Below are 26,662 nucleotides of genomic sequence, written 5' to 3'. Positions count from 1 at the left end.
CAGCAGCTTCTAGAAGAACATAAGAAGAGTCTGAGGAGGAGATGTGAACGTGTGACTGAAGGAAGTGATGAACCAGGAGGAGGAAGCCTCCTCAACAGGATCTACACTGAGCTCCACATCACAGAGGGACTCAGTGAGGAGCTTCAGAGGGAACCTGAGCTGAAGCAGCTGGAGACAGCTTCCAGGAAGGAGAGCCTCCATCACACTGCCATCAGGGTTCAGGACATCTTCAAAGCCTCGGCCCAGCAGCTCAGACACATCCGAGTGGTTGTGACCAGCGGCGTGGCCGGCAGCGGAAAAACCTTCTCGGTACACAGATTCACTCTGGACTGGGCCGAGGGCCTGGAGAACCAGGATGTCAGCGTGCTGGTTGTTCTCTCCTTCAGGGAGCTGAACCTGATCAGAGAGCGGCTGTACAGTCTTCTCACGCTGCTCCATGTTTTCCATCCGGCGCTCCAGAAGGTGACGGCAGAGGAGCTGGCTGTCTGCAAGCTGCTGTTCATCTTTGACGGTCTGGATGAAAGCAGACTTTCTCTGGACTTCGGCAGCAAACAGCGGCTGGTTGACGTCTCCCAGCAGTCTTCAGTCAGCCTGCTGCTCACTAACCTCATCCGGGGGAATCTGCTGCCCTCGGCTCGGGTCTGGATCACTTCCAGACCTGCAGCGGCCAATCAGATCCCTCCATCATGTGTGGACAGACTGACAGAAGTGCGAGGCTTCACTGACGCCCAGAAGGAGGAGTACTTCAGGAGGAGGCTGAGTGATGAGGAGCTGAGCAGCAGAATCATCTCCCACATCCAGACCTCCAGGAGCTTCCACATCATGTGTGGAATCCCAGTCTTCTGCTGGATCACTGCTACAGTTCTGGAGCACATGTTGAGCAGCGAGCAGAGAGGAGAGCTGCCCCAGACCCTGACTGACATGTACTCCCACTTTGTGCTGGTTCAGACACACAGGAAGAAGCTCAAGTACCATGAAGGACCTGAGACGGGTCCACAGGAGCTGACAGAGGCTGACAGGGAGCTTCTTCTGAAGCTGGGCAGGATGGCCTTTGAACATCTGGAGAAAGGAAACATCCTGTTCTACCAAGAAGACCTGGAGCAGTGTGGTCTGGATGTGACTGAGGCCTCGCTGTTCTCTGGAGTTTGTACTCAGATCTTCAAAAGAGAGTCTGTGATCTTCCAGAAAGCCGTCTACAGCTTCGTCCATCTGAGTGTTCAGGAGTTTCTGGCTGCAGTCTTCATGATCCACTGTTTCACCAACAGGAAGACAGACGGACTGACAACCTTCTTCGGAGAGGACTGGGAACCAGAGACTTTCTGTGGAAGAGTGTTCAAGTTCTTTGGAATTGATGCATTCCCGTCTCTGGATGAGTTCCTGAAGCTTGTCCTGCAGAAATCCCTCAGAAGTCAGAACGGCCACCTGGACCTGTTTGTCCGCTTCCTTCATGGCCTCTCTCTGAAGTCCAACCAGAGACTCTTAGAAGGTCTGCTGGGTCGGCCAGAGATCAGTCCAGAAACCATCCAGAGAGTCATCCAGAACCTGAAGGAGATCAACAGTGATGAAATGTCTCCTGACAGAAGCATCAACATCTTCCACTGTCTGATGGAGATGAAGGACCTCTCAGTACATCAGGACATCCAGAAGTTCCTGAAGTCAGAGAACAGATCAGAGAAACTCTCTGAGATCCACTGCTCAGCTCTGGCCTACATGCTGCAGATGTCAGACCAGGTCCTGGAGGAGCTGAACCTGAAGAAGTACAAGACATCAGAGGAGGGACGACGGAGACTGATCCCAGCTGTGAGGAACTGCAGGAAGGCTGAGTGAGTCCACATGTCATCATGATCAATGTCTCAGTGATGTTTGTTGAAAGTAGTTCCTGTAGTTCTTCTGTGGAGATGTTCCTCAATCAGGGCTCGATATTAATGCCTGTCCCATCGTCCCGGACAAGTAAGATGTGTCTTGTGTGACCAGACAAGTTGATTGTGTTGCAGAAGCTGCTGAGTGCCACCTAAGAACACATGACACCCCCGATGACAGCTTCTGAGATCAAGCAGGCAGTAAAACTCCAAGCAGAATAGGTAGCAGCAGTGCAGGATGGTTCCTGAAATTACGCATGCTCCAGCCAAATTTAGCATAAAGTTATTTATATCGAACCCCTCCCAAAATGACACACTTTTAAGATGCACCATTGTGGGGAAAAAAAATATTTATTTACATTTGAACATAAAGTGGCATGTCCAAAAATGTTCCATATCTTCCTCAGTTATCATTATAAAATCCTTTATTAGCAATTACAATTATTATTACAGCAAACTATTTCTCTAGTTGCTGTGGTGTTTGTTGCATGTCCCCACTGTTTTTTTTTTCCCATTCATTTTCAGCAGTGAGATCCAACTCTGTCAGGTTGGAGAGTCTTTCCATCCCTCTGATCTTTCTCTCCTCCAGAAAACAGCAAACGCACCCGTATACAAACAGGGATAATCTCATTGGTCAAAGCGAGCCGGCTTTATATTGGTTGACAGCGTTGATACATGAAAAATCCGAGAGCAGAGCAGAGATCCGTGAGCACAAGTTCTTTGAGAGCAAGACGAAGAGTTTGAGTTTGAGTTTGAGTGCAGGAAATCTGCGTGAGCAGCATCGTAACCGAGCGCGAGGACACAGTTTGAGCACGCACAGAGCAAATTTGAGTGCGAGAGCAGAGTTCTGAGAGACAATATCACGAAATCCAAAAATGAAATCGATAAATACTGCCCTCAAATATATTTAAAATGCTCTTGAATTTTGATAGGGATTTCATTCCATACTGCAGGGTGATGATCAGCCGGTCTGCCAGGAAAAACACACTTCCAAACTAACTTTGGACAGGAAGTAGTACTGGGGTCCGCCCTCTGACTCCCCTGCTGCACGCCCAACAGACTGACCGACTGCTTGGACCAAACACGCAGTCCGTGTTTGAAAAACAACTCGGAGGAGAAAAAGACAAGTGTTCCTTAAAAAAATAAACATGTAGGAATAAAATACAAACAAGGAGGAAAAAAATACAAACACTGAGGAAAAAAAATCAAAAACGGAGGAAAAAATACAAACACGGAGAAACACGAAGAAGAGAAAGTGAAACACAGAGGAAAAAACCAACATATATGCAATATGTCCCCTAGGGGGCTCCATAAAAATTTGATTGGCTTCCACGCGGTCAAGAAAAATACTTTTACATTTTCTGATTTAATTCTGTTATTAATATTTTGATTTGGTATATTTTGCAATAAAATTGGACCAATATTCACAAGTAATTATTGAATTCATATTCGATTTCCTCTTTTCCATAAATGTCCATGTCCTTCTTTGTGATATAGTTTGATATATTTGACTTCGTCTTGCCTTTTTGCAAGACATCGTTTATTACATCCAGTGTGTTTTTTTGTGCTGTTTTTATTTTCATCGAATAACTTCCCGTAATCCTTTCGCATGATTGATGGTGATTGGTACAACTTTATTTTTATATTTTTTTATATCAAACCTCAGTTTCTCGTGTTCTCATTTTGAGAGCCAATCTACAAAGATTTTTATTTTTATTTTTTTCTTACAAGCATTTTTCAGACCCTTTATCCACCACCACTATGGGTTTGGGTGATCCAGGTCGTCAGCCCCTCGGCACCCTCCCCGATCCGGGAGCGTCATACAGCATTTCCACCAAGGATCTAAGTGGGGGTACACCAGACAATGGTGGATTCTGGCTGCATGCTCGCCCTGATTCACAAGAACCTGGTTCGACCCGAGGCTTTGGTGGAGATAAAGCGTTTGCATGGGGATATTCACCGCTACCAGAGGAAAAAAGCTGCTTTTAGCTCCCAGCTGTCACACCTCCTGAAACTGTGTTCTGATTGGTCAGGTTTTGGTAGTCTTAAATTCCTTGAATAGTTAATTCCTTTGGTAGTTTTAAATTCCTTGAATTTAAAAAACCCGCCCGGACGCCCCGGACAGGACGTAAAAAGTGGACATGTTTGGGTAAAAGAGGACGTATGGTCACCCCAGGTACTGTCATCATGCGATTGCTGGGTTTGAGCTGTACTCAGCGGTGAGGCAAGTTTTTCCAACACTGTAGAGAGGGAGGAGGAGCCAGAAACGCCTCCGCAGGAGACGCTGCAGCGTCTTGTCATTCACTCAAAGGAATATTTTCCACTCTCACAGTCTTGTGACGACACGTTATGCTCAGCCTTCGACCAAGTCGTATACTCTATATTGATGGTCAGTTGGTTGAATAGAGAGCACCTGGTTCCTGGTGCCCAAAAGCCATCGGGAAATGATTTCCCAGGGAGCTCACTACCACTCACTGCTCACTGATCACATGAGGTACCAAAACACTCTGCACTGAATAATGGCCCGATTTTACTGGCCGGGAATTTGGGAGAATGTCTGCCCCTGGTGTGCATCCTGTCCGGTTGGCCAACTGGTTAACCAGCCAGCCAATCCAAAAGTGCCTTTGCGCCCTCTACCATTAATAGAGGTCCCATTTGAATGCATTAGTAAGGACCTCATCAGGCCATTTCTCAGACTGCATGGCTATGACTTTGTATAAGTCCTTGTGGATACACAGGAGCATTGCCATCTCCATGAGGAATGTCACACATGCACTGTTTCAGGTCATCTCCTGAGTTTGAATCCCAAAAGAAATCCCCACTGACCAGGGGGGTATTGCACAAAACCAGGATAAGGGATTAAGACGGCAAACTGTTGTTATCCTGTGGCGATCCTGTGGTTATCCTGGACGAAGTTAGCCTCAAGTCGATTGCACAAAAGCTGGCCAAGTTTATCCCGGACAAGTCACCATGGTGATTTATTCTCTGCAGCTAACCTGCTCCACAGCAGGCTAACTACCCAGGATAAGATTGAATTGCTGTCAACAATGTGAGAAATGGGCGTGGTTTACAGCATTTCCTTGATTTTTCTACACATTACACCATTTAATCATCCTGCAGCCAAATCTTACAACTGTAGTCATTGCATTTGCAGGGTCTGGTTGACTTTAGTATTACGGTATTTTGTTGCACAGATTATATGAAGATCAAAATAACTTTCAACACAGACATTTCAGAATCCTTTCTTTGTTAATACAAGTCCTACAATAACAGGTTCACAATTATTGTAAAGACAATGGAAAAAAAACTTAATGACATTGGTACTAAACCACACTGATGTAAAAAATAAAGAATGAGAAATAAAATACCACAACCCTGAAGCTACACAATGAGTAAAATGAGAAACAAAAGAAAAATAAATGTATCACACCACTGAAATGGACTACAATATAACAGACAGCATATCATTTTGTCTTAACTGTCTCCTGAAAATAGGAAAATGGTCCTATTTCAGGACTCCACCTTTAGGAATGAAAGGGTCCCACATCATTCTGACTCCACTCTTTTAACGGCTAAAATCAGACAGAAATTCATTCTCAGAAGGCAACAAATGTATCACTTCATTTGATAACTGCTCTTTGGGCGACACTTCAGTAACTGACCAGAATGCAAAATATTTTAATGTTTGGTTTTCACCTGCTGCAGGTTCTTTTCTGGCCGGACAGGTTTGTTTTTCATGACAGATGAGGGATGAAACAGAACACAGCATGAGAACAATTGATTCAATAGATAACACGGACACAGAGTTGATTTTTTCTTAAATAAATATCCTAAATATTGGCAAAATGCTGTTTCCCCTGTGTATTTCCTGTATTTTATTCTTATTATTTTTGTATGATCATAATCATGGATCATATGCAGAATTAGGCCATTTGTAGTGGATGATTTGTGCATCACTATTTCACTTTAATAAAGCTGCCGGCCTGCATGCAGTACTTCTCCTCACCATTGAAGCGTGGGGGCGCTATGCCTTAAACATCACTTAAAGCAGACGTACAGGCTGTAATAATGGATGTGTTTTATTTAAAGTTCTCGCTCTGGGGCACCCCCCTTTATAAGAGAGCCCCCCCGACAGCCGCGGTATAGTCCGCACACTGCTGCTCATCCCGTGTGAAGTAAGATGCTCGTCCTTGTTCCATTTTCAATCTGTGATTCTGTGATCGATCTCGTGGTCTTCTGAAGAACGCCGTGAACGCGCACTTATCCTGATGCTCCACACCGGGCTTGAGTAAGCCGCGTCTTTTCATCCTGGCTCGGCGAACGTGCAACTGATTGATCCGAGAAAACACCGACTCGGCTTACTCAAACCGCATTTTCATTTATCCTGCATGTATTTATCCTACTTTTGTGCAATACCCCCCGTGGTACCTAGTTTGTATCTCACACACTTAAAGAACTATATGTTTTACTGATCATCAAGTCTATTTGGACCCGTGTATATCATCCACAGACCAACGATCTCGTGGAACGGTTGAATAAGATTTTGAAATCCATGATCTATAAGTTCATTCATGAGGATGAACACAATTGGGGTAAGTGGCTTGACTCTCTGTTGTTTGCAGCACGAGAGGTTCCCCACATCCCCAAGGGATTTTCTCCCTTTGAGCTACTGTTTGGCAGGAAACCAGATGGGGTGTTGGACCTTGTTAAGGAAAACTGTGAGGAAAGTCCAAGCCCAAGTTTGTCAGGACCCTCTGGGTCGTGCCCCTTTGACTGTAGCTCCCTTCTCCCCCGTGTCCATGTCTGTCCTGCTGTGCGCTCTGTGTCCCTCTGTGTGTCTGCCTCGATATGCTTGTGTGTCTGCGCATGTGTCCGTATGTGTGAATTAGCCCCTCCTGTTGCCTGTGTTTGGTTTTCCACCCTGTCTGTGTCTCCCATCCTCCTGCTATCCATGTCCCTCCCTGGTTCCCAGTGTCGTTAGTCCGATGTGCTTCACCTTTTGTCTGGCTGCCTCTCCTCACGTTCTCCTGGCCAATCACCTTAATTGTGTACTCATCACCTTCATGTGTTACACCTGTGTCCTCCCCATTTCTGCCCTGCTCTCCTCATGCGCCTTTGTCGGCTCCTTGTGGGTCTGTCAGCTTGTTCCGTCTCTTGTGACCATGCCTGAATCAGCTCGACTTTTACCTTGTGTCCGCGAAAATTAAGAGTTGCAATGCATCTCGTGCGGCCTGCATGTGGGTTCTTCAACCTGCACAGTGACAAAGTTAAAGCGAGGTTCATGTCCTGGACCTGAGAGCACAACCATGTTTTTCCTCTAGAGGACTCAAGCTTGGTGAAGCTCTTTTACACCCGCCGCTATTTTCATGGACACTGACTGTGAAGGCTGGACTGAGGTCCGTTATTGCAAATTCAACCGCTGAAGAGAGACTCTCTGGTCAAGGGGACTACGGTTCAACCCCAATGTTAGCTTGTCTTCACTGGCTTTCTGTCAAATCCTGTTAACCAAGAAGAGAATTTAAAATACTTTTAACCCATCATATCTGAAAGAGTCCTCTCTGTGTCTCATTACAGACTTTCTGGCTGTGGACTCTCTGATTCTCACTGTGAAGTGATCTCCTCAGCTCTGAAGTCCGACCCCTCCCATCTGAAACATCTGGACCTGAGTCAGAACAACCTGAAGGATTCATCAGTGAAGATTCTGTGTTCTGGACTGGAGAGTCCAAACTGTAACCTGGAGACTCTGAGGTCAGTTCACTGTCTGAAGTTAGAATCTGTTGAAGTCAAATGACTGAGAGGAGTTTAGGAGGATTCCAGATGTTGGAGGGACAGAGAGTGGACTGAGCTCTGCAGCATGTTAGTGATCAGCATGTTGATGAGAGTTCTTCTCCTCCTGGTGGCTTCAGCTGTTTGGACTTTACATTTCTAAACTCTTCCAGTCTGAACCTTCTTCAGCTCTCAATCACTTCAACATCAAACTTTGTCCTCTAATCTCACTTCTTTCTCTCTGTCTTCAGGTTGATGTACTGCAGTTTGTCACAGAGCATCTGTTCTTCTCTGATCGCAGCTCTGAAGTCCAATCCCTCCCTCCTGAAACATCTGAAACATCTGAACCTGAATTTCAACCAACTGCATGATTCAGGAGTTGAGCAGCTGTGTGGTTTCCTGGAGAGCCCACTCTGCAATCTGCAGATTTTGTGGTCAGTTGACCGTCTGATGCTGCTTTAGAAGGAGAAATGTTTGTCAGCAGCTTTGATCTGAGCTGTTGCTGAAGTCTGTGGACATGAATTAAAATGAATTGAAAGTCCTTTATTTGTCCCAAAGGGGGAAATTGCAATGTTCTAGCATCACAGAGAAAAGAAATATAAATAGAATAGAAATGTGAATTGTGAAAATTTACAAAGCTCAACCATACATAGAAAAAAATAAATATAATTTAAATATAAATTTAAGACAGATATAATTAAATAAAAGATATAAACTAATAGATATAAAGTAATTCTGATGCAACATACACAACAAGGATGCATGTGTGAGCATCCTGGACTTGTATGTTTGGAGGTGTTTGTTCAGAGGTATTTGTTCAGAGCCTGGACATCCAGGATTGGACGAATCCCAGTACCTCCTTGTTTGGGGACCAGGAAATACCGAGATTAAAAACAGCTCTTAAATTGTTCAGGAGACGATGTGGATATTGCTCTCTTTGTCAATAGCAAGTGAATTTTTTCCTGACGAACATGAATTGAGAGAAACTGCAGGGCGGTCTTCGGGCTGTTTCATGATTCTAAACAGAGGCAATGGAGGTCATGCTGTAGCCTGCGTGGTGCTCTGCCATGGGGCTGGGGCAGGTGGCTGCTCGATTTTGCGAGGGAGGCAGAGTTGGAGGTCTTTGTCCTCCTTATTGTTCACCTCACAGTGCTGCTGCACTGAGATGAGAGTTGAGCCAATGATGCCATCTGGAGTGATCGGAATGTCCAAAATGTCCTTCTCTGTTTGTCAGATAGATTAGACAGGTGGAGCATTTTGGATTGTTATTGTAACACCATCATCTCCATAGGGCAGGTCTCTCTCTCTCAGAAGGCAGGGGGTGGGGCGGGTAGTGGGTCCCAACCTGGGCCTCCTTCTGCCCCCGTCTGGACCGGTGTGTGGACATCTGCCTGGGGTGGTGGCTGGGGTCTGGGCTCTGTGATTGCCGTCATTTGTCTCTGCCCTGAGGGCCTTTTTCTTTCCAACTTCTGGTCTTCTCAGAGGTCAAAGGTCATATTTGCATGATTACTGCCAAGTTTTCATGATCATGCTGATCTTTAATCACTCTTCATACTCTGCATGTGGACTAGATTACTTTGTTTTCTTGTGGTGGGTTAGACTAGTGGCTATCTGTCAGATCTTACCTGATGCCCTGGTTTGTAATTTGATGCCTGGATCCTCAGCTTGCCCGTCCCAGATCACTACTCGCTATTTTCTCTGTACATAGCAAAAGTCCGAAGGATGCCCTCTGTTATATCTCTGTGCAGGTGTAGTAGCCGGTCGTCTGTAGTGTCGGTTCCAATTTCAGGATCGTCGTATGAGCGGAGGTGTGTGGTGCCACGTGGCAGGGCAGGCTACTTGATGATGTATTATAGTGACACATCGAAAGGAATGCTAGGAATTAAAACCATTCTGAAGCAGACAGCCAATGCAACAACTTTATAACTGTTGGAATGTGGACCTGTCCTCTGGTCCTCATCAGCCTGTGTGTGACTGAGATCTGCATGTGGATGATGTGAGTGATGAAGACCCACATCAACAGAGTAATTCATTAAATAGGACACAGGAGTGTGGAGCTTTGGTTGGTGCCTCATTTATTCTTCCGCTCTCTTTCTTTATTCAGGTTGAAGGACTGCAGGTTGTCAGAGATCAGCTGTGATTCTCTGGCCTCAGCTCTGAAGTCCAACCCCTCCCTCCTGAAACATCTGAAACTTCTGGACCTGAGTTGGAACCAGCTGCAGGATTCAGGAGTTTCTCAGCTGTGTGGTTTTCTGCAGAGTCCACTCTGTGGTCTGCAGACTCTGAGGTCAGCTGACTGTCTGTTACTGTTGTAGAAGGAGAAATGTTTGTCAGCAGCTGTGATCTGAGACTCTGATCCTGCAGTGAGAGAGTGGACTGAGCTCAGCAGCAGGTTACTGATGTGTGTGTGGACATGAGGTGTGTGAATGTTGTGCTGACATGTGGACGATGTGAGCAGTATCATGCAGTGGCGTCAGTCACTGTCTGATTTTGCTTGCTAGCTTAGCATTAGCATCGGTAAAGACTTTTCTTTCCTCTTCTCCTCCTCTCTTTTCTCCTCTGTCCTGCTCAGTGTGTTTGATGTTCCCTTACACCTCGAATTTCAATAATAACAGTATCTGTATTAGGTGCAGCAGTTTTTCTCCCTCAGTAAGCGAGGCGTACTGAATTAGAGACCCAACTCTGCACTGTTCAAACATCCCAGCTCGCGGCTAGTGCTAATGTAGTGTGCAGTGTGGGCCGACTGAGTGCAGGTGGTTCTGTTCACAGTCCTCCAGCAGGTTCCAAGCAGCTGGGACAACAGACCAGCTGGGTGAAAGTCCACATGAAGCATAAGCAGCCCCCCGGATCTTCTCACCTTCAACCCATTCATGATTCAAACCACTTTTCCCCACTCAGCGACACACCTGCTGAAGAAAAGACTCTGGCTATTGAGACCAGGAACCAAAGGGAGAGTCTAATCTGGCAGGCTTCTGTGCTGCTTCCTCATGCATGTCACCCTCTAACAACCAAACATTTATTGATCCCGTTGAGACTGTGTCTGTGCCTCAACCACTTTATTTAAGACAAAAAGAATTCCACAACAGAGGAGTTAATCTGAGAAACTTAATCAAAATCAAAGCTCTTCACATTATATATGCTTCCTGTCAGGAATATCATTAGAGCTCTCCATTAAGTTCCATTGTTATGCAGATGACACATTAATTACTTATTTATGAAACCAGATGACACAGATCAACTTGTCAAACTAGAAACCTGTCTTAAAGACATAAAAACCTGGATGAGTCTTAATTTTCTCCTCCTAAATTGAAAAAAAACAGAAGTGATTAAATTCGGCCCAAAACACCAGAGAGAAACATTATCTGAACTGATAGTGACTGTGGATAGTGTTGCTTGAACCTTCAGTAACACTGTAAGGAACCTGGGAGTCACCTTTGACCAGGACCCGTCATTCAACTCCCACATTAAACAGGTCTGCAGGACCTCCTTTTATTACCTGTACAATATGACTTAAAAACATGTTGAGCCAAAACAACGCTGAGAAATTAATCCACGCAGATGAGACTGTTGTAATTCCCTGTTATCAGGGGTGCAGTCGGTGACGCAGGTTGCAACTACGGCTGTGCTGTTGGCGGTCATCTCACCTCACCAAGCTGGCCACGCCCCAAGTGTACAGGTCAACGAGGAGACATAATTTCTTTTACAACTTTAATTTCTTTATCTTCTTACAGCTCCCATTGTTCTTCTCTTCCTCTGTTTAACTCACACACAGTGACACCTCTGGTGTGGAACTAACACAGCAACAGCACATCAACACCTTATGTACATAGACATAACGGATACATTGATAGTACATAGGAGATTTGAGCTCTTCAAAATATTACCATTTGCTTTCTGGATAAACTTGCACACTGCACACGTAATTGACTCCAGGAACATTTCAGAAAGACCTTTCAGGACAGAAAGACGGGACAAGCTGCCCGTGACTGCACACTACTGGATGTGTGATAAAGATCCACAACAGAACAGTTCACTGATCAGGACACAGTAATGTGGAGCTGCTCATTTCTCCATCAACACATCTGGTTGGTTCCTCCTCATTGATTCTGCTGCTTTCTCTCTTTATTCAGGTTGGAGAAATGCAGTTTGTCAAAGATCAGCTGTTCTTCTCTGGCCTCAGCTCTGAAGTCCAACCCCTCCCACCTGAAGGATCTTGACCTGAGTTTGAACCAGCTCCAGTATTCAGATTTGAAGCAGCTTCTTGAGCTTCAGGAGAGTCCAGACTGGAGCCTGCAGACTCTGAGGTCAGTAATGGAGCACGGGCAATCGGTGACTGACAGATGCAAAATATGCATGGCATTATACTGAGTCCATAGGTTTGTACTAAACACAGTCAGTGTGAGAACAAAGATCCAGTGTTTGACTCTCAGTGAGGCTGAGAGAGGAGAACGCTGAGCAGCTTCAGGATTGGACAGCAGAGGACACACAGTCAGCCAATCAGAGGAGTCGCAGGCTTGTTGTGTTGGTCTGACAGTGGTGGTCCTTCATGAGCTCTGAGCTGCTGACTGCTGCTCTGAACAGGACTGAAGTCCTCACTGCTTCACAGAGACTCTGATCATCTCCTCTCATCTCTCTGCAGCTGGAAGGACTGAGAGCAGAGAGGAAGCTGTGTGTCCTGAAGATCTACTGAGGAGAGCAGAGCTTCATCCAGACTGAGTGACAGAGGAACCATCAGAATGACAAGAACAGATAAATTGGTACTAGGACTGTCAAAATTATCATGATAATAACAAGGTACTTCAAATTCCCATTGACAGCACTAATTTATTTCACGCGCGATTTAGTCGCGCACATTTCGTGGCCCTCGTCTCGCACCGTAGTTTCAGAAACTGAGAGGTACGTGATGTGATACTGCACACTCTTGTACAGTTGGTGGCAGTAATACATCTTAAAGCCGTTTGACTGATGAAAACAAAAGGAGAAGAAGGACCTCCACAAGATGGCCGCCATGTAGGCCCGTCAAGTCCAATCTTCAGCAGCGTGGAAGCAGCGTCACTGTATATGATGTCTGTGGTGACAACAGGTTGGCTGAGGAGCAGAGAGGAACGAGGAGGCTGTGTCATTCTTTTCTTTTATGAAGGCTTCAGGTAATTCTCCATTACTGACCAACAGGACTTTCTGGTTCAGGAGTCTGTTATTGTGATGCAGGAGCTCAATCAGTCTGCATTGGAAAATGTTTGAAATACTGTAAATTTAGCTGGTCAGATACTGCATAGTCAGATTATGAATAGATGATCTTCCGTTCAGGTCAATATGTCCTTGCAGCCTATTTTCTGAGCATGCAGAATGTTTGAGGTTATGTTGAGATTATTCTGGACAGTATTTGATATTGTTCTGGATTGAGGCAACAACAATAAACATGTATTTACATAAAACAAGCGTACTTGTCCACTCCTATGTTGATGAGAGTATTAAGAACTTCAACATTTTCCCTTTCATGTACTGTACATTTAGAGTCGACAAAAAAATGTGTAGTCAATTTGCGATTAATCGAGAGTTACCTGTCATGTGAATGATACGATCAGTGGCGGCTGGTGGTGAAATTTGTTGGGTGGGCTAACAAATGCTTGCATAATACCGATTAAATAGTTAACAGAGCTGCAAAAGCAACATCACCTATGATACACAGTTACATCAATTACAGGTACACTGTACCTTTTTAGTGCTCCACATCAAGACTCTCTCTCTCTCTCTCTCTCTCTCTTACACGCACACATTTACGCACTGCAGACGTGTTCCAACCTAACTTCAACGACTGCCCACAGATAGCCTGCTACAACTGCTTGGTGACATGTAGCCAAACACGCCTTCAACAACAGATAACCTCAGCAAAAACAAGGCGTCACAGTCCTTTAACAGATCAACATGGGCCGACCTTATTTGAAAAGAAGCTCACATTGACACCTTTCTGGGAGGCAAACAGGTTATCACCATGTCGTTGAAGTCTGGTAATTTTTGGATGAGGTCTCTCTCGATAGACAGCGTGGTAAGTGCATTCAATCGGTCCAAATAATTGGATAATCCAAAGCAAATAGTCCACCTCGTTCATGCTGATGCCGCCATCGCTTAAGTTTTTCTCCCTCCTTCCCAACTCTGGCCCAAATAGCAGCACCGCTGCTTTATTGGTCAGAAGTCGCTGGCCTGTGGGCTGACTGAAGCTAGCCCAAAATGCTCAGTAAACCACAGGGGGGCGGGACATGACACCCGTCAATCGCTTACAAGAACGAAATGACTGTATCTGGGGGGGGGGGGGGGCTGTGATACCCTGGATCTCAGGGTGCGTGGCCGGAGCGCTGGGGGGTGTACTGGCCTGGGGTGGGTAGCTGCCTGTGTGGGCCGGTTCTCCCGGGTGGGTCATGGCCCTCCGCCTGTGTGGGGGGTCGGCTCTTGGGCTCTTGGGCTCTTGGGCTCTTGGGCCTTGGGCTCTTGGGTCTGCCCACCCCGGGCAGAAAAAAAAAATTCTCATCTTTTTTGTATGAGCTGTCATTTTGTGCTGGGAGGGCTTAGCCCTGCTAGCCCATTTATGCCAGCCATCCCTGGATACGATTAAATATTTTAAACGATGGACAGCCCTATTTGAGACGCAAGCTGGATGTCACCACTGAGAGGGTTAACACAGCTGAAGTCTGAAGAGTTGAGAATCAAGCAAAGATAAGGCGAAAAGGGCTCCTTCCCACGACAAGACAGACACCAACTGACTGATATTGGGTCCCCTGCCTGGACTTCAAAACAACATCCTGGAAGATTCAGTGCCAACGGATTGCTTATCTATACCACTACTTTGTAATTTCTGCATCTAGTTCCCTTCTTTTTTTCACTCAGCTTCGAGACAGGGCTGTAAAAGAATCTCCTACACAGTGGGGGGTCTGTATCACCCTGTGATTTGTAACAGTTGTTATAAAAATTTTTCAAATCATTTATTAATGCCTATGGGATCAGGGATAATTTCACCCCAGTTATTTTTAATAGAATTTATAATTGTATTTTCCTCTTTTCTGATTTGTCAACTATTTTATTTTTTAACTTTTCCTCGTGCTCTTACTTAACATTTAGTTTTCATTTCAAAGTCTCAACACCAAACTTCAAACAAGGACACTTCTCAGGATAAAAACAGAAAAAAACAAATCAATGCTAACCTGGTACCAGAACAAAACGGGTCACAAATAATGTTCGCATATCAAATAAAACATTAAATCGGGGTTGCTGTGGCTCTGTTGGTAGAGCAGTCATCTTGCAATTGGAAGGTTGTTGGTTTGATTTTCCATCCCTATCCATATGCCAAAGTGTCCGTGGGCAAGATACTGAACTTCTACCTGCTCCCAATGGATGGGTTGATGCCTTGCATGGCAGCCGCCTCCACTGGTGTGTGAGTGTGAACGTGCTAATGCAGTGTCAATCGCTTCGGGCTCTGCTGTAGCAGTGTAGAAAGCACGATATAAGTGTATTCCATTTACCATATGAATCAAATCACACGGTTGAAATGGGCTATTGACACTGCCTCCTGGCTGAAGTGGAATTTCTAATCTGACAACTTTTTGCATTAGGCTTGACCACTTTTTGGCAGTCGGTTCCTCGCGTGTGTTTTAACTGAGTTCATCTTGGAGAACGCAGCCTTGTACGTAAGTGTCAATAGAACCGAAAAGAATGAACACATACATAACCAGCGTCTACCAATGTGACATAGTCCTCACAACAAGACACACAGCATGTGCTCAGGCTTTCAGCACCATGGACAGCACTCTTCATGTTGCCTATGGCCTGGATTTCAGCCAGTTTGCTCTGAATTTACCGCATTGGCAGAGAATTCTCTGCTTCAGCAGATTGTGAATGGGTCATTTACAAATCCAATGACATCCCTGGAAAGGAAAACGTCATTGTATCTAGCAGAGACTTTGTCTTTTTATTAAATGATGAATGTCTTCATCTCATCTGTTAGGTTGCTTTTTCCCACTGTCTTCAGTGTATTGAAGTCCAGCAGCCTCCCCGACAGCAAATCCGTATGAAACAGATCAAATGCATCAGGTTTTCCCACTAAATCCACCACTGATTTGTCCTTTCCTTGCAGGTGGAGATGAAGTGTATTCAAATGTGAGAAAATGTATGAAAAACAAGCAATGTTACAGATGTATTCTCTGTCTTGCATGATGCAGAGATGGTCTGCTCCTTTTGATTTACTGTGTTTCAAGAAATACACTACTTGTGCATGGAGTTCAACCAAGTGCTGCAGTGTTTTGCCCTTAATGAGCCGGCACACGTCATGGAGTAAAAGGGCATCGTGAGAAGGATGGGATTTGAGCATAAACAGGCAGTACTGTTTGCTTGAATTTCATCTGATGTGGTTCATAATTTTCATTGTCTCTGAGCTCCCTGCTTAACTTTGTGCACAGCACACTTTGATGGATAATACAGTGACTTGTGTTAGTTTTAGGAGGGACAGTCTTTATTCTGCTCACCAGACCCTTGTTTTTGCCAGTCATGGCAGGTGCACCATCTGTCACTGTCAGGTTGATTTTACCCAGGGATAATCCATAGCCTTTAAAACAAATCCTCCAGTTGAAGTCAGAAGTGGTTCTTTCCTCCTCAGGGTGTCAGACTCAGGTCTCGGATGGTCGCAGTCCTGCATGTTTTCCATGTCTCCCTGCTTCAACATACCTGAAGGTTCCATCTCTAAGTTCAGCAGAAAGTTTAGCCACTTGTTGCTTCCTGGTCCGGGCAGTTTATGACGTCCTACCCAGCCCAGCAAACCTCTTCACCTGGGGTAAAGTGGAGATCCCGAACTGCCAACTGTGTTCAGAAAGAGGGACTCTGGAACACATTCTGAACTGCTGCCCAAAAGCGCTCAGCCAGGGCCGTTATACCTGGCGTCACAACCAAGTGCTGAAGCCGATTGTGAAAGCCATCAGCAAACGGATCAGCAGCTCTGGCCGAGGTCACAATAACACCTGTGCAATCACCTTTGTAAAAGCAGGAGACCAGCCAAAGGCAGGTCGTAACAAACCACCAGCCGGGATCCTGGCAACAGCTCAGGACTGGCAGCTCTCTGCAGACCTGGAGAAGCAGTTACGGTTTCCCCAGCACATTGCCCGCTCCGCCCTGAGGCCAGATATCATCCTGCCATATGCACCACCCCGGTTGTGCCAGTGCCGCTGCTGCCACATCCCCCGACCTCCTTGGTCCCCGGTGCACTGCCCTACACAGCCGCCACCGCCACACCCCCCACCACACCCCCCACCGGTCCCCGGTGCATTGCTCTATCCACCCGGTCCGCTGCCTTATGCCAACGCCCCCCGGATGCTTTCAAAAGTAAAATAATGACTTTATGACCCTTTTAAGAGGTAATCAACTATAATAGTTACGATATGACACGATAAATAATGCACAGTCCATCATAAAAACATATGTAAGTCTTGCAACACACACACACACACACACACACACACACACACACACGCACAGTCTTGTATTTCTATCCTTGTGGGGACCGTCCATTGACTCCCATTCATGTCTAGCCCCTAACCCTAACCCTAACCCTAACCCACACCACAACAAAGCCTAACCCTAAAGAAATGTTTTTGCACTTTTACTTTTTTCAGTAACAACAACATGGTCAAGAAAACACTGTTTCTCCTACTTAGGACCGGAAAAAGGTCCCCACAAGGCACGTCGTTCCACGTTTTGCTATCCTTGTGGGGACATTTGGCCCCAACAAGGATAGAAATACAAGAACACACACACACACACACACACACACACACACACACACACACACACACACACACACACACCTTAGCGGCAACGGTTAGCCTAGCCACCGTAGCCTCTATAACACAGACGGTCACTTGACTTTAATTGTTCAATCATCGGCGACCATAGTCTACAGATGTCGGTGTGAGATATAAAAAATACAACAAACCTTAATCGCACTTCCACTTAATTTAAAAGCACATTGCATGATGACATTTCCTCATATGTTTACAATGTTCCAGTCGTTTTGACAATAAAGAAAAAAAAACACGTCGCAAATACCCTGTACCGTAAAGCGAATTTGTGGTTGTCAGGACGACCGGTGTTCACACACTGCTCCCTCTAGTGGTCGTGCCATACGCCAGTGCTGGGTCAGCCATAAGCCACTCCTGAATGGCTTGTGGCACAACAGAACGGCCATATGGCATTGCCGCCTAGTGGCCGGCCACAAGCCACTTTGGGATCTCGCTGTCTCTCTAAAAACGAACATTTTAGGTGGCATAAACACAGCTCAGGAGTCACACAACGCCAGCAGAAGATGCATATGAAATATACACATTCATTTATCATCACTTTAAACATAACTCACATCATCAGTGACTGCTACATCATCATAAACGCTGCAGTAGCTGAACGCAGGAGGAGGAAGGAAGTGCAGGCGGTTTAAACAATAAGAGCGCTCACTTCAAAATAAGAGCACACACACACAGTCAACTGCAGCTTGAAGAATTCTTAACAGAGGCAGAGCTGCACAGACAGGAGACACAGTCTCAACTTGACTTCATTTATTGTCTTTATTGAAAACAAAACAATAAAAAAAAGAAAACAGTGGCAACAATAAAACAGGAGCAGAGTCCTCATTGATGGAGTTGGACTCAGGAAGTTTTCATAAAGTTAATCTTTAGCCTTAAAGTCCAGCCTCAGTCAGAGAACTGGAGGACACGTCTCAGATTTCCTGCCAACATAAAAGAGGAGGGGCAGCTGTGTTCAGGTGATTCAGGTACAGTTATGTCTCTGAGTTCAAGAGTCCAACCAGGAAACCAAGAAGTCCAGAGGACGACTTCCAGTCAGTGGTGTCAGAGCAGGAACCAGGTGAGTGTTTGTCCAGTTTTTGTCTTCTAATGTCAAAGAGTGACTGAGTTTTTTCTCCGTGGACGTCAAAAGAAATGATCTGTGACTCTTCAACAGGTTTGTCCTGATTCTCTCTCAGCCTGACTGAAGATGATTGATGTGGGTGAAGAGGAGGACAGAGCAGAGCCTGTGGACAGGGACAAGACGTCAGCTGCTCCTGCAGAGTCCAGGTACAGAATCCACAAAGACACCAAACAAAAGAAGAGATGCAGCTCTCAGCATTTCTGTTGGCTCAAAGTGACCTTCACTCATTGTTAAAATGTCTCCACACTGCATGATAACCAAGCACATGGAGCAGGCGTTCATGGATAGGCTGGTCTGTTTTTTTAGCTCCATTCAATGCCATGAATTTCATGCATGTTTTGTTATTTGCTAAATTTGATGCAACAGGGCTGAAAATTCATATTAATTTTAAAGGAATACTCTGAAGATTTTGGACCCACACCCTTTCCATATTTATTTATTTATTTATATGTGAATGGATCCCCATTAGTTGCCACCAGGGTGACATCTAATCTTCCTGGGGTCCATACCTACTTAAACAGTCATAAATTGTAATAGTACACAAAAATCAGAGTCACAGATAGTGAATAGAATACATAGAGTAAACAATCATAAAAAGCAATGCCTAAAAACATTAGTCAGTAGAATACAGATAAATAAGTAAGCAATTGCATATACATAATTAAAGTAGAATGGAAAAGACAATAACAATTAAAACATCAAACAACACTAAAAATGCACCAACAATTAAATCACGTTTTAAAAATTTTAGCCACCATGATTTTAAACCTTTTTATGTTCTTATTTCTTATGGCAGAAGGTAGATTGTTCCACAAATTAGCTGCCCTATAAATCACTGTTCTCAGCATTGCCCCTGTTTGAGCCTTAGGGAGCCATGTAAGTTTTGCCATATGGCGCCTGGTCAGATGGTTATGGCATTGATGAACATATGTAATTTTATCAAAGAGAGGCCTTGGTTTTATTTTTATCCGTACATTCTGGAGAAAATTAACAAGATTCTTCTGTAACCTCTTCTCCACATATAGCCAAGAGAGACTATGATGCATATAGTTTATGTGTGTTCGAAATGGGCACCGGAGAACCATACGTGCAGCTTTGTTTTGCATAACTTGTAGCTTCTGAATATCTTTTTTTGTGGTACCCGACCATACGACTGAGCAATAATCCAAATGCGACTAAGAACTGGGTGACATATTTGACAGATGCATCTGTCATGAAGTAGGCACAACATCTAATATTAGAAAGTGCTATACCCATTTTCCTCACAATCTTATCAACGTGACAAGTCCTGCTCAAGTTTTCATCAATGGATAAGCCCAAGAGATCAAACTTTTGCACCTGCTCCAGGGGATATTATTTACAACGAGTGACAAGAGGTTTCTATTCATTGATTACTTTCCAGAAGATAGGATCATGCACTTTGTTTTACTTATGTTTAGAGCTAATTTATTAGATTCCACCCATTCAAATACCTGGTCTAAATCACATTGAAGCGTATTATTTAAGATGTGCAGGTTCTCCGTCCCGTAGTATATAGTTGAATCATCAGCATACAGAGGATTCTTTTAAAATAAGCAGAAGATCATTTGTAAAAATCGAAAAACACAGAGGACCAAGGCAGCTACCCTGTGGAACTCCACAGTCTAGCCCTAGGACTGAAGAAAAGCTACCATTAAAGTAAACAGACTGAGATCGATTCGTTAAATAGCTCTTAACCCACTTAAGGGAGCAAACAGAAAATCCATATGCAGACAGTTTGTCTAACAGCAAGTTGTGGTCTATCATATCAAAGGCAGCACTGAAATCTAAGAAGACCGTACCTACATAGTTGTTTGCATCAAGTTTATACAGCCAGTCATCAGTCATATGGACAAGTGCAGTGGAGGTAGAATGGCAATCTTTAAAGGCATGCTGAGAATCCGAGATGAGATTACAGTTCATAAAATATTGTGAAATTTGTGCAAATATAAGCTTTTCCATTATCTTACTCAGAACAGGCAATATGCTAATAGGTCTGCTATTACCATTCAGAGCCAACTTATTATCTTTAGGTAGAGGGATGACTTAAATAAAGATTTAAAAACCTGCATGGCCCAAAGAGATGAATTAAAACGAGCAGCTGCGGAAAGTAAAGATCCCAGCATATGGAATAAATATCGTAAAATTAGAAATTCCATAACTAAAAAGAATAAACAACTGAAAAAAGCTTATTATGTCTGCAAAATTAATAATGCAAAACATGATGGGAAGCAACTCTGGAATGTTCTTAACAATTTACTGGGTAGAACCAAAAACGTGGACTCTGCTATTATAGAAACTGAAGGGAAGTATGTAACTAAACCAATTGAGATTGCAAATTACTTTAATAATTTTTTCATCAATAAAGTAAAACAAATACGGCTTAAGAACCTTAACTCATCCAGTAATCTAAGTGGCAACAAATCCATTGAAGTGATCAAAAATGTAATAATGAAAGGCAAAAATTGTATGTTTTCTTTTGATCCGATATAGCCGTGGAGGCATTGTCTTTTTAATATTTATTTTCCTAAGCGGTGCATGTTTATTAGCAACTTCCTGGATCATTCCATCAAAAATTTCAAGCGCAACATTAATATTATTTTCTCAGTATATAGCATGCCAATTTAGTGCCTTTATATCTGAGATAAAACTTTCTGAAATAAAAGATTTATATGACCTTTGCAGTGAAACCCGGGGACCTCCCTTTGGTACCTTAACTTTCCTACAAAAGGCAATGAGATTATGATCGCTGAATCCAATCGGGAAAGAAGAGACATCTGTACAAAGTTCACCCACGTTGGTATATACTGTATATGATCAATACAAGAGTTGGACGTTTGGACGTCCACCAGATGAACTAACAAAAATTCTGGTTGGCACATTGATAATTTGAGACAGATTACAGGTTATCGGGTTGTGACCAGTCTATCTTTTAGAGGAGAGGGAGTGAACCAGTCTATATTGAAATCCCCAAGTAAATATATTTCGCCCGGTCTGTTGGTAACATTCATAAGCCCTTGACAAATGTCATCAGTATACTGAACAGTAGCACTCGGAGGTCGATAACAACAGCCATTCAATATTGGTTTACAATGAAGAAGCTGAACTTGCAGCCACAGTACTTCGAGAGATGAAGACATCAAATCATGTCTAATTTTGACAGCTATGTTATTTTGGACATAGATGGCTTCTCCGCATCCTCTCCTATTTCTATCTTTCCTAAAAATACTGTACCCAGATATTGCTATCTCAGAGTCATCAATAGTGCCATCAAGGTGCATCTCAGAAACGGCAATAATGTTAAAATGATGTAAATGAATTAAACGGGACAGCTCAAATACCTTAGATGTCAAACTGCATATGTTTAAATGAGCGATTAATAACCCTTTTTTAGGTAAAACCATGAGATCTTAAAATAGCAAAAATAAAAACGAAGATAAAACTTGAGTAACAGCCAATCTATTTACATAGGTCCTCAGGTCAGGTGTCACTGGGGAGCTTCGGAGTGCTGGCACGAGGATGAATGATAAGTTGATCAAATCTCAGGAATGCAATGTCACCACGCTCACGTGCAGCACGCATTTTTGGCAGCAGCTCTTTCCTTCTCTGCCGAACAGCCTCCGTGAAGTCCTCGTTGATGAAGATTTTAGTTCCTTTAAGATTCTTGGCTTTTTGAAGAATATCTGCCTTGTTCTTGTATTTCTAGAACTTCACCAAGATTGATCTAGGTCTGTCCTTCCCATCCCTCAGCTTCCCAGTCCTGAACACACGCTCAATCTCAGGGATCCTCTGGAAGTGCAGCTTTTCAGCTATAATACTTCCTTTCCGAATCAGCCCAAGATTCGCCAAGTGTTTCCTCAATCCCATCAAACAACAAATTGTTTTGTTTTGACAGACCCTCCAGGTATTCCATCTTGTTCGTGACTGTTAACAGACTATCACATATTTTCATAAAGTCACTCTGTAAGGACTTGTGGTTTTCTGATGACTTCGCTACGGCAATTTTAATGTCATCCACATCTTTCTGGGTAAACTGGAGACTCGTTTTAATCTCTTGCAGCTCTCTAGACAGTCCATCCAGTCTTGCGTTGGAGGTTTCCAGAATTAATTTCACAAATCCTTTGAAATTGTTGTGTTGTTGCTGCATTAATGAATTAAACATGTCTCTTTGTTGTTGAAGAAGATCCGTAACGTGAGAAAGAGACACATAGTCTTCATTCTGTTTTGTATCAAGTTTAGACTTAGGTGGCATGCTGGAGCTGGTACTAATCGCAATAGGCAAGTTGGATTGAAGCACAGAGCTGCTAGCCTCAGAGGCTTGGGCACATCGTCCCTCTTATACTGGCAATTGAGACGCTGGCTCGCGCTAGCTTAGCTGGCGATAGCTTAGCCGCCGTAGCTTAACCAGCGTTAGCTTAGCCTCGGCTAGTAGGTGGTTACCTGGACCCGCGGATCTTCCGACAGTCACTGCTAGTTTGACTTCGCGAGCAGATGGAAGTGCCGATCTTGCCGTCTGCCGTCTAGGTCCTCAGATCTTGCCGTAGGCCACCACTAGCTCCGCAACTGGTAGCGGGAAGAAGCGGGCCAGTTGATCTTGCCGTTAGCCGCTGGTCGCTACGCCTTCGCTAGCGGGAGATGGCGCTGATCTTGCCGTACGCCGCCGGAGCCCGCAGGTCCAGCCGTCAGCCGCACCAGGCTTCGCCACCGCTAGCGGGTAGTAGCAGGCCTGTTGATCTTGCAGTTAGCCGCTGATCCCGTCATCCGCTGCTAGCTTTTGGTCGCAGCGGGTAGTAGCGGGGACCCGCTGATCTTGCCGTCCGCCGCCCCTGGCTTTGCCTTCAGGTATACTGCTAGCCTCAGGTGTGCTCTGCTCACAAGGTGTGCTGCTCTGCTCACAAGGTGTGCTGCTCCATATCATTGACAAAGCGAGATAAGCTCATAAATTACTTTTCTTGTGTCTCTGCGTCCAGTGGCTTGTTCCCAGCTGTTAGCATCGTAGTTAGCTTAGCTCAATTGCTGGAGGTAAATAGGAGTCAGAGCCGAACTGACGAAAGTGGACAAAATACTCATTACAGTGGTCCAGGGGATGGCGGATTAGCACGTGAAGTAAATCCAAATGGTTTCAAACATTTTAAAAGACGCGTTTTCTTTTCAATCCGTGAAAATAACATTTTGATACACACAGACCTGCACATGCGCAGTGCTCTGCAGAAGGATATATGCGTACATTTTCCCTTTAATGGACACTGAGAGGAGACTGAAAAAGTGTGAACAACTTGCGATTGATCGAGAGTAAACACTAAGGACAATCATGCGAATAATTGCAATGAAATATTTTAATCGACGGACAGCCCTAATAATTACAGGTCTTATATGTGTGTGCATGTGCTTGTGTGTGCGTGCGTGTGTGTTTACAGGAGGAGATACAAAACAGAGTCTTCAGGATTCGGCAAATTGTCTCTGAAGAGTGACTGGTCCAAAGATGATCCACCAAAATTCAGTGTTGAACCTGGACCTTCAGACACAAAGTAAGAAATTCTTTGTATCCTGTTGTTTCTTCCAAACCAGACTGAGAGATGTTTTGTTCACTTTGAGATTCAGTTCCAATATTTTAAATCAGTGTAAGAGTTGAAGCTGGATCTTTGTGTCTCTGCTGTGTGTCGTGTTGCTCAGAGTAAATGTTTCTTGGTGTCCACAGAGAGAAGAAGAGCAGTGATGTCTGTGAGGAGCAGCAGGACCAGGGTTCTTCATCAGGACTGCAGCAGCTTCTAGAAGAACATAAGAAGAGTCTGAGGAGGAGATGTGAACGTGTGACTGAAGGAAGTGATGAACCAGGAGGAGGAAGCCTCCTCAACAGGATCTACACTGAGCTCCACATCACAGAGGGACTCAGTGAGGAGCTTCAGAGGGAACCTGAGCTGAAGCAGCTGGAGACAGCTTCCAGGAAGGAGAGCCTCCATCACACTGCCATCAGGGTTCAGGACATCTTCAAAGCCTCGGCCCAGCAGCTCAGACACATCCGAGTGGTTGTGACCAGCGGCGTGGCCGGCAGCGGAAAAACCTTCTCGGTGCACAAGTTCACTCTGGACTGGGCCGAGGGCCTGGAGAACCAGGATGTCAGTGTGCTGGTTGTTCTCTCCTTCAGGGAGCTGAACCTGATCAGAGAGCGGCCGTACAGTCTTCTCACGCTGCTCCATGTTTTCCATCCGGCGCTCCAGAAGCTGACGGCAGAGGAGCTGTCTGTCTGCAAGCTGCTGTTCATCTTTGACGGTCTGGATGAAAGCAGACTTTCTCTGGACTTCAGCAGCAAACGGCGGCTGGTTGACGTCTCCCAGCAGTCTTCAGTCAGCCTGCTGCTCACTAACCTCATCCGGGGGGATCTGCTGCCCTCGGCTCGGGTCTGGATCACTTCCAGACCTGCAGCAACCAATCAGATCCCTCCATCATGTGTGGACAGACTGACAGAAGTGCGAGGCTTCACTGACGCCCAGAAGGAGGAGTACTTCAGGAGGAGGCTGAGTGACGAGGAGCTGAGCAGCAGAATCATCTCCCACATCCAGACCTCCAGGAGCCTCCACATCATGTGTGGAATCCCAGTCTTCTGCTGGATCACTGCTACAGTTCTGGAGCACATGTTGAGCAGCGAGCAGAGAGGAGAGCTGCCCCAGACCCTGACTGACATGTACTCCCACTTTGTGCTGGTTCAGACACACAGGAAGAAGCTCAAGTACCATGAAGGACCTGAGACGGGTCCACAGGAGCTGACGGAGGCTGACAGGGAGCTTCTTCTGAAGCTGGGCAGGATGGCCTTGGAACATCTGGAGAAAGGAAACATCCTGTTCTACCAAGAAGACCTGGAGCAGTGTGGTCTGGATGTGACTGAGGCCTCGCTGTTCTCTGGAGTTTGTAATCAGGTCTTCAAGAGAGAGTCTGTGATCTTCCAGAAAGCCGTCTACAGCTTCGTCCATCTGAGTGTTCAGGAGTTTCTGGCTGCAGTCTTCATGTTCCACTGTTTCACCAACAGGAAGACAGACCAACTGAAGACCTTTCTGAGAAAAAAAAAGAGTTTACATGATAAAGTGTTAAAGTTATTTGAATTTAATTATTCTTTCCCATCTCTGAATAAGTTCCTGAAGAAAGTCCTGCAGAAATCCCTCAGAAGTCAGAACGGCCACCTGGACCTGTTTGTCCGCTTCCTTCATGGCCTCTCTCTGGAATCCAACCAGAGACTCTTAGAAGGTCTGCTGGGTCGGACAGAGATCAGTCCAGAAACCATCCAGAGAGTCATCCAGAACCTGAAGGAGATCAACAGTGATAAAATGTCTCCTGACAGAAGCATCAACATCTTCCACTGTCTGATGGAGATGAAGGACCTCTCAGTATATCAGGACATCCAGGACTTCCTGAATTCAAAGAAAAGATTCGACAAACTCTCTGAGATCCACTGCTCAGCTCTGGCCTACATGCTGCAGATGTCAGATGAAGTCCTGGAGGAGTTTCACCTGAATCACTACAACACATCAGATGAGGGACGGCGGAGACTGATGCCAGCTGTGAGGAACTGCAGGAAGGCTGTGTGAGTCCACGTCATCATGATCAATGTGTCAGTGATGTTTGTAGAAAGTAGTTTCTGTAGTTCCTCTGTGGAGATGTTCCTCAATCAGGGCAGACATATTAACGCCTGTCCAATCGTCCCGGACATGACAATATGTCGATCAGCTTGTTCAACCATAGATGTTGATCATGCTACAGAAGCTCCTGATGCTGTTTGGTTTTATAAGACCAGAAGAAAAGCTGAACGTGCTGCCATGTCTTCTTAGTGTATTTCTGTGGCAGAGTTACAGCATCACCTAAAGGCCTGGTGCGTGTACTACATTGTTTTCAGCTTTCATGATATCCTGAGGATGCCGATACGCGTAATCCTGACATTATTTGTTCTCCAAGTACATTTTGGCTTCAAGTTACATTTTTTCAACCAGCAAGTGATTTTTTTCCTTACCAGAAATGACACAGGTATCTTCCAAAAGTTATTAAAATGATGTACAAGAAGCACCAATGTG

General features: G+C 44.9%; 2 protein-coding genes across 2 annotated transcripts; both read left to right on the top strand.

Annotated features, from left to right (window-relative positions):
- Positions 1-13,059, top strand: LOC115393925 (NLR family CARD domain-containing protein 3-like; the record flags this gene model as incomplete). The annotated part of the gene is made up of 6 exons (XM_030099033.1): positions 1-1,823; positions 7,434-7,607; positions 7,877-8,059; positions 9,730-9,912; positions 11,756-11,929; positions 12,265-13,059. Coding segments are annotated over 6 exons (2,550 nt in total), but the record flags the coding sequence as incomplete, so codon positions are not given.
- Positions 13,060-18,469: 5,410 nt separating this feature from the next.
- On the top strand, positions 18,470-26,182 carry LOC115393919 (NLR family CARD domain-containing protein 3-like). The gene is made up of 4 exons (XM_030099027.1): positions 18,470-18,521; positions 18,618-18,730; positions 24,020-24,130; positions 24,292-26,182. Exons 2-4 carry the CDS (start codon positions 18,651-18,653, stop codon positions 26,180-26,182), a joined length of 2,082 nt encoding a protein of 693 aa, XP_029954887.1. The 5' UTR covers positions 18,470-18,521; positions 18,618-18,650.
- Positions 26,183-26,662: the final 480 nt, after the last annotated feature.

This window comes from Salarias fasciatus, chromosome 9, assembly GCF_902148845.1.
Source record: "Salarias fasciatus chromosome 9, fSalaFa1.1, whole genome shotgun sequence".
NCBI classification, from domain to species: domain Eukaryota; kingdom Metazoa; phylum Chordata; class Actinopteri; order Blenniiformes; family Blenniidae; genus Salarias; species Salarias fasciatus.
This window is presented reverse-complemented; position numbering and strand designations above follow the sequence as displayed.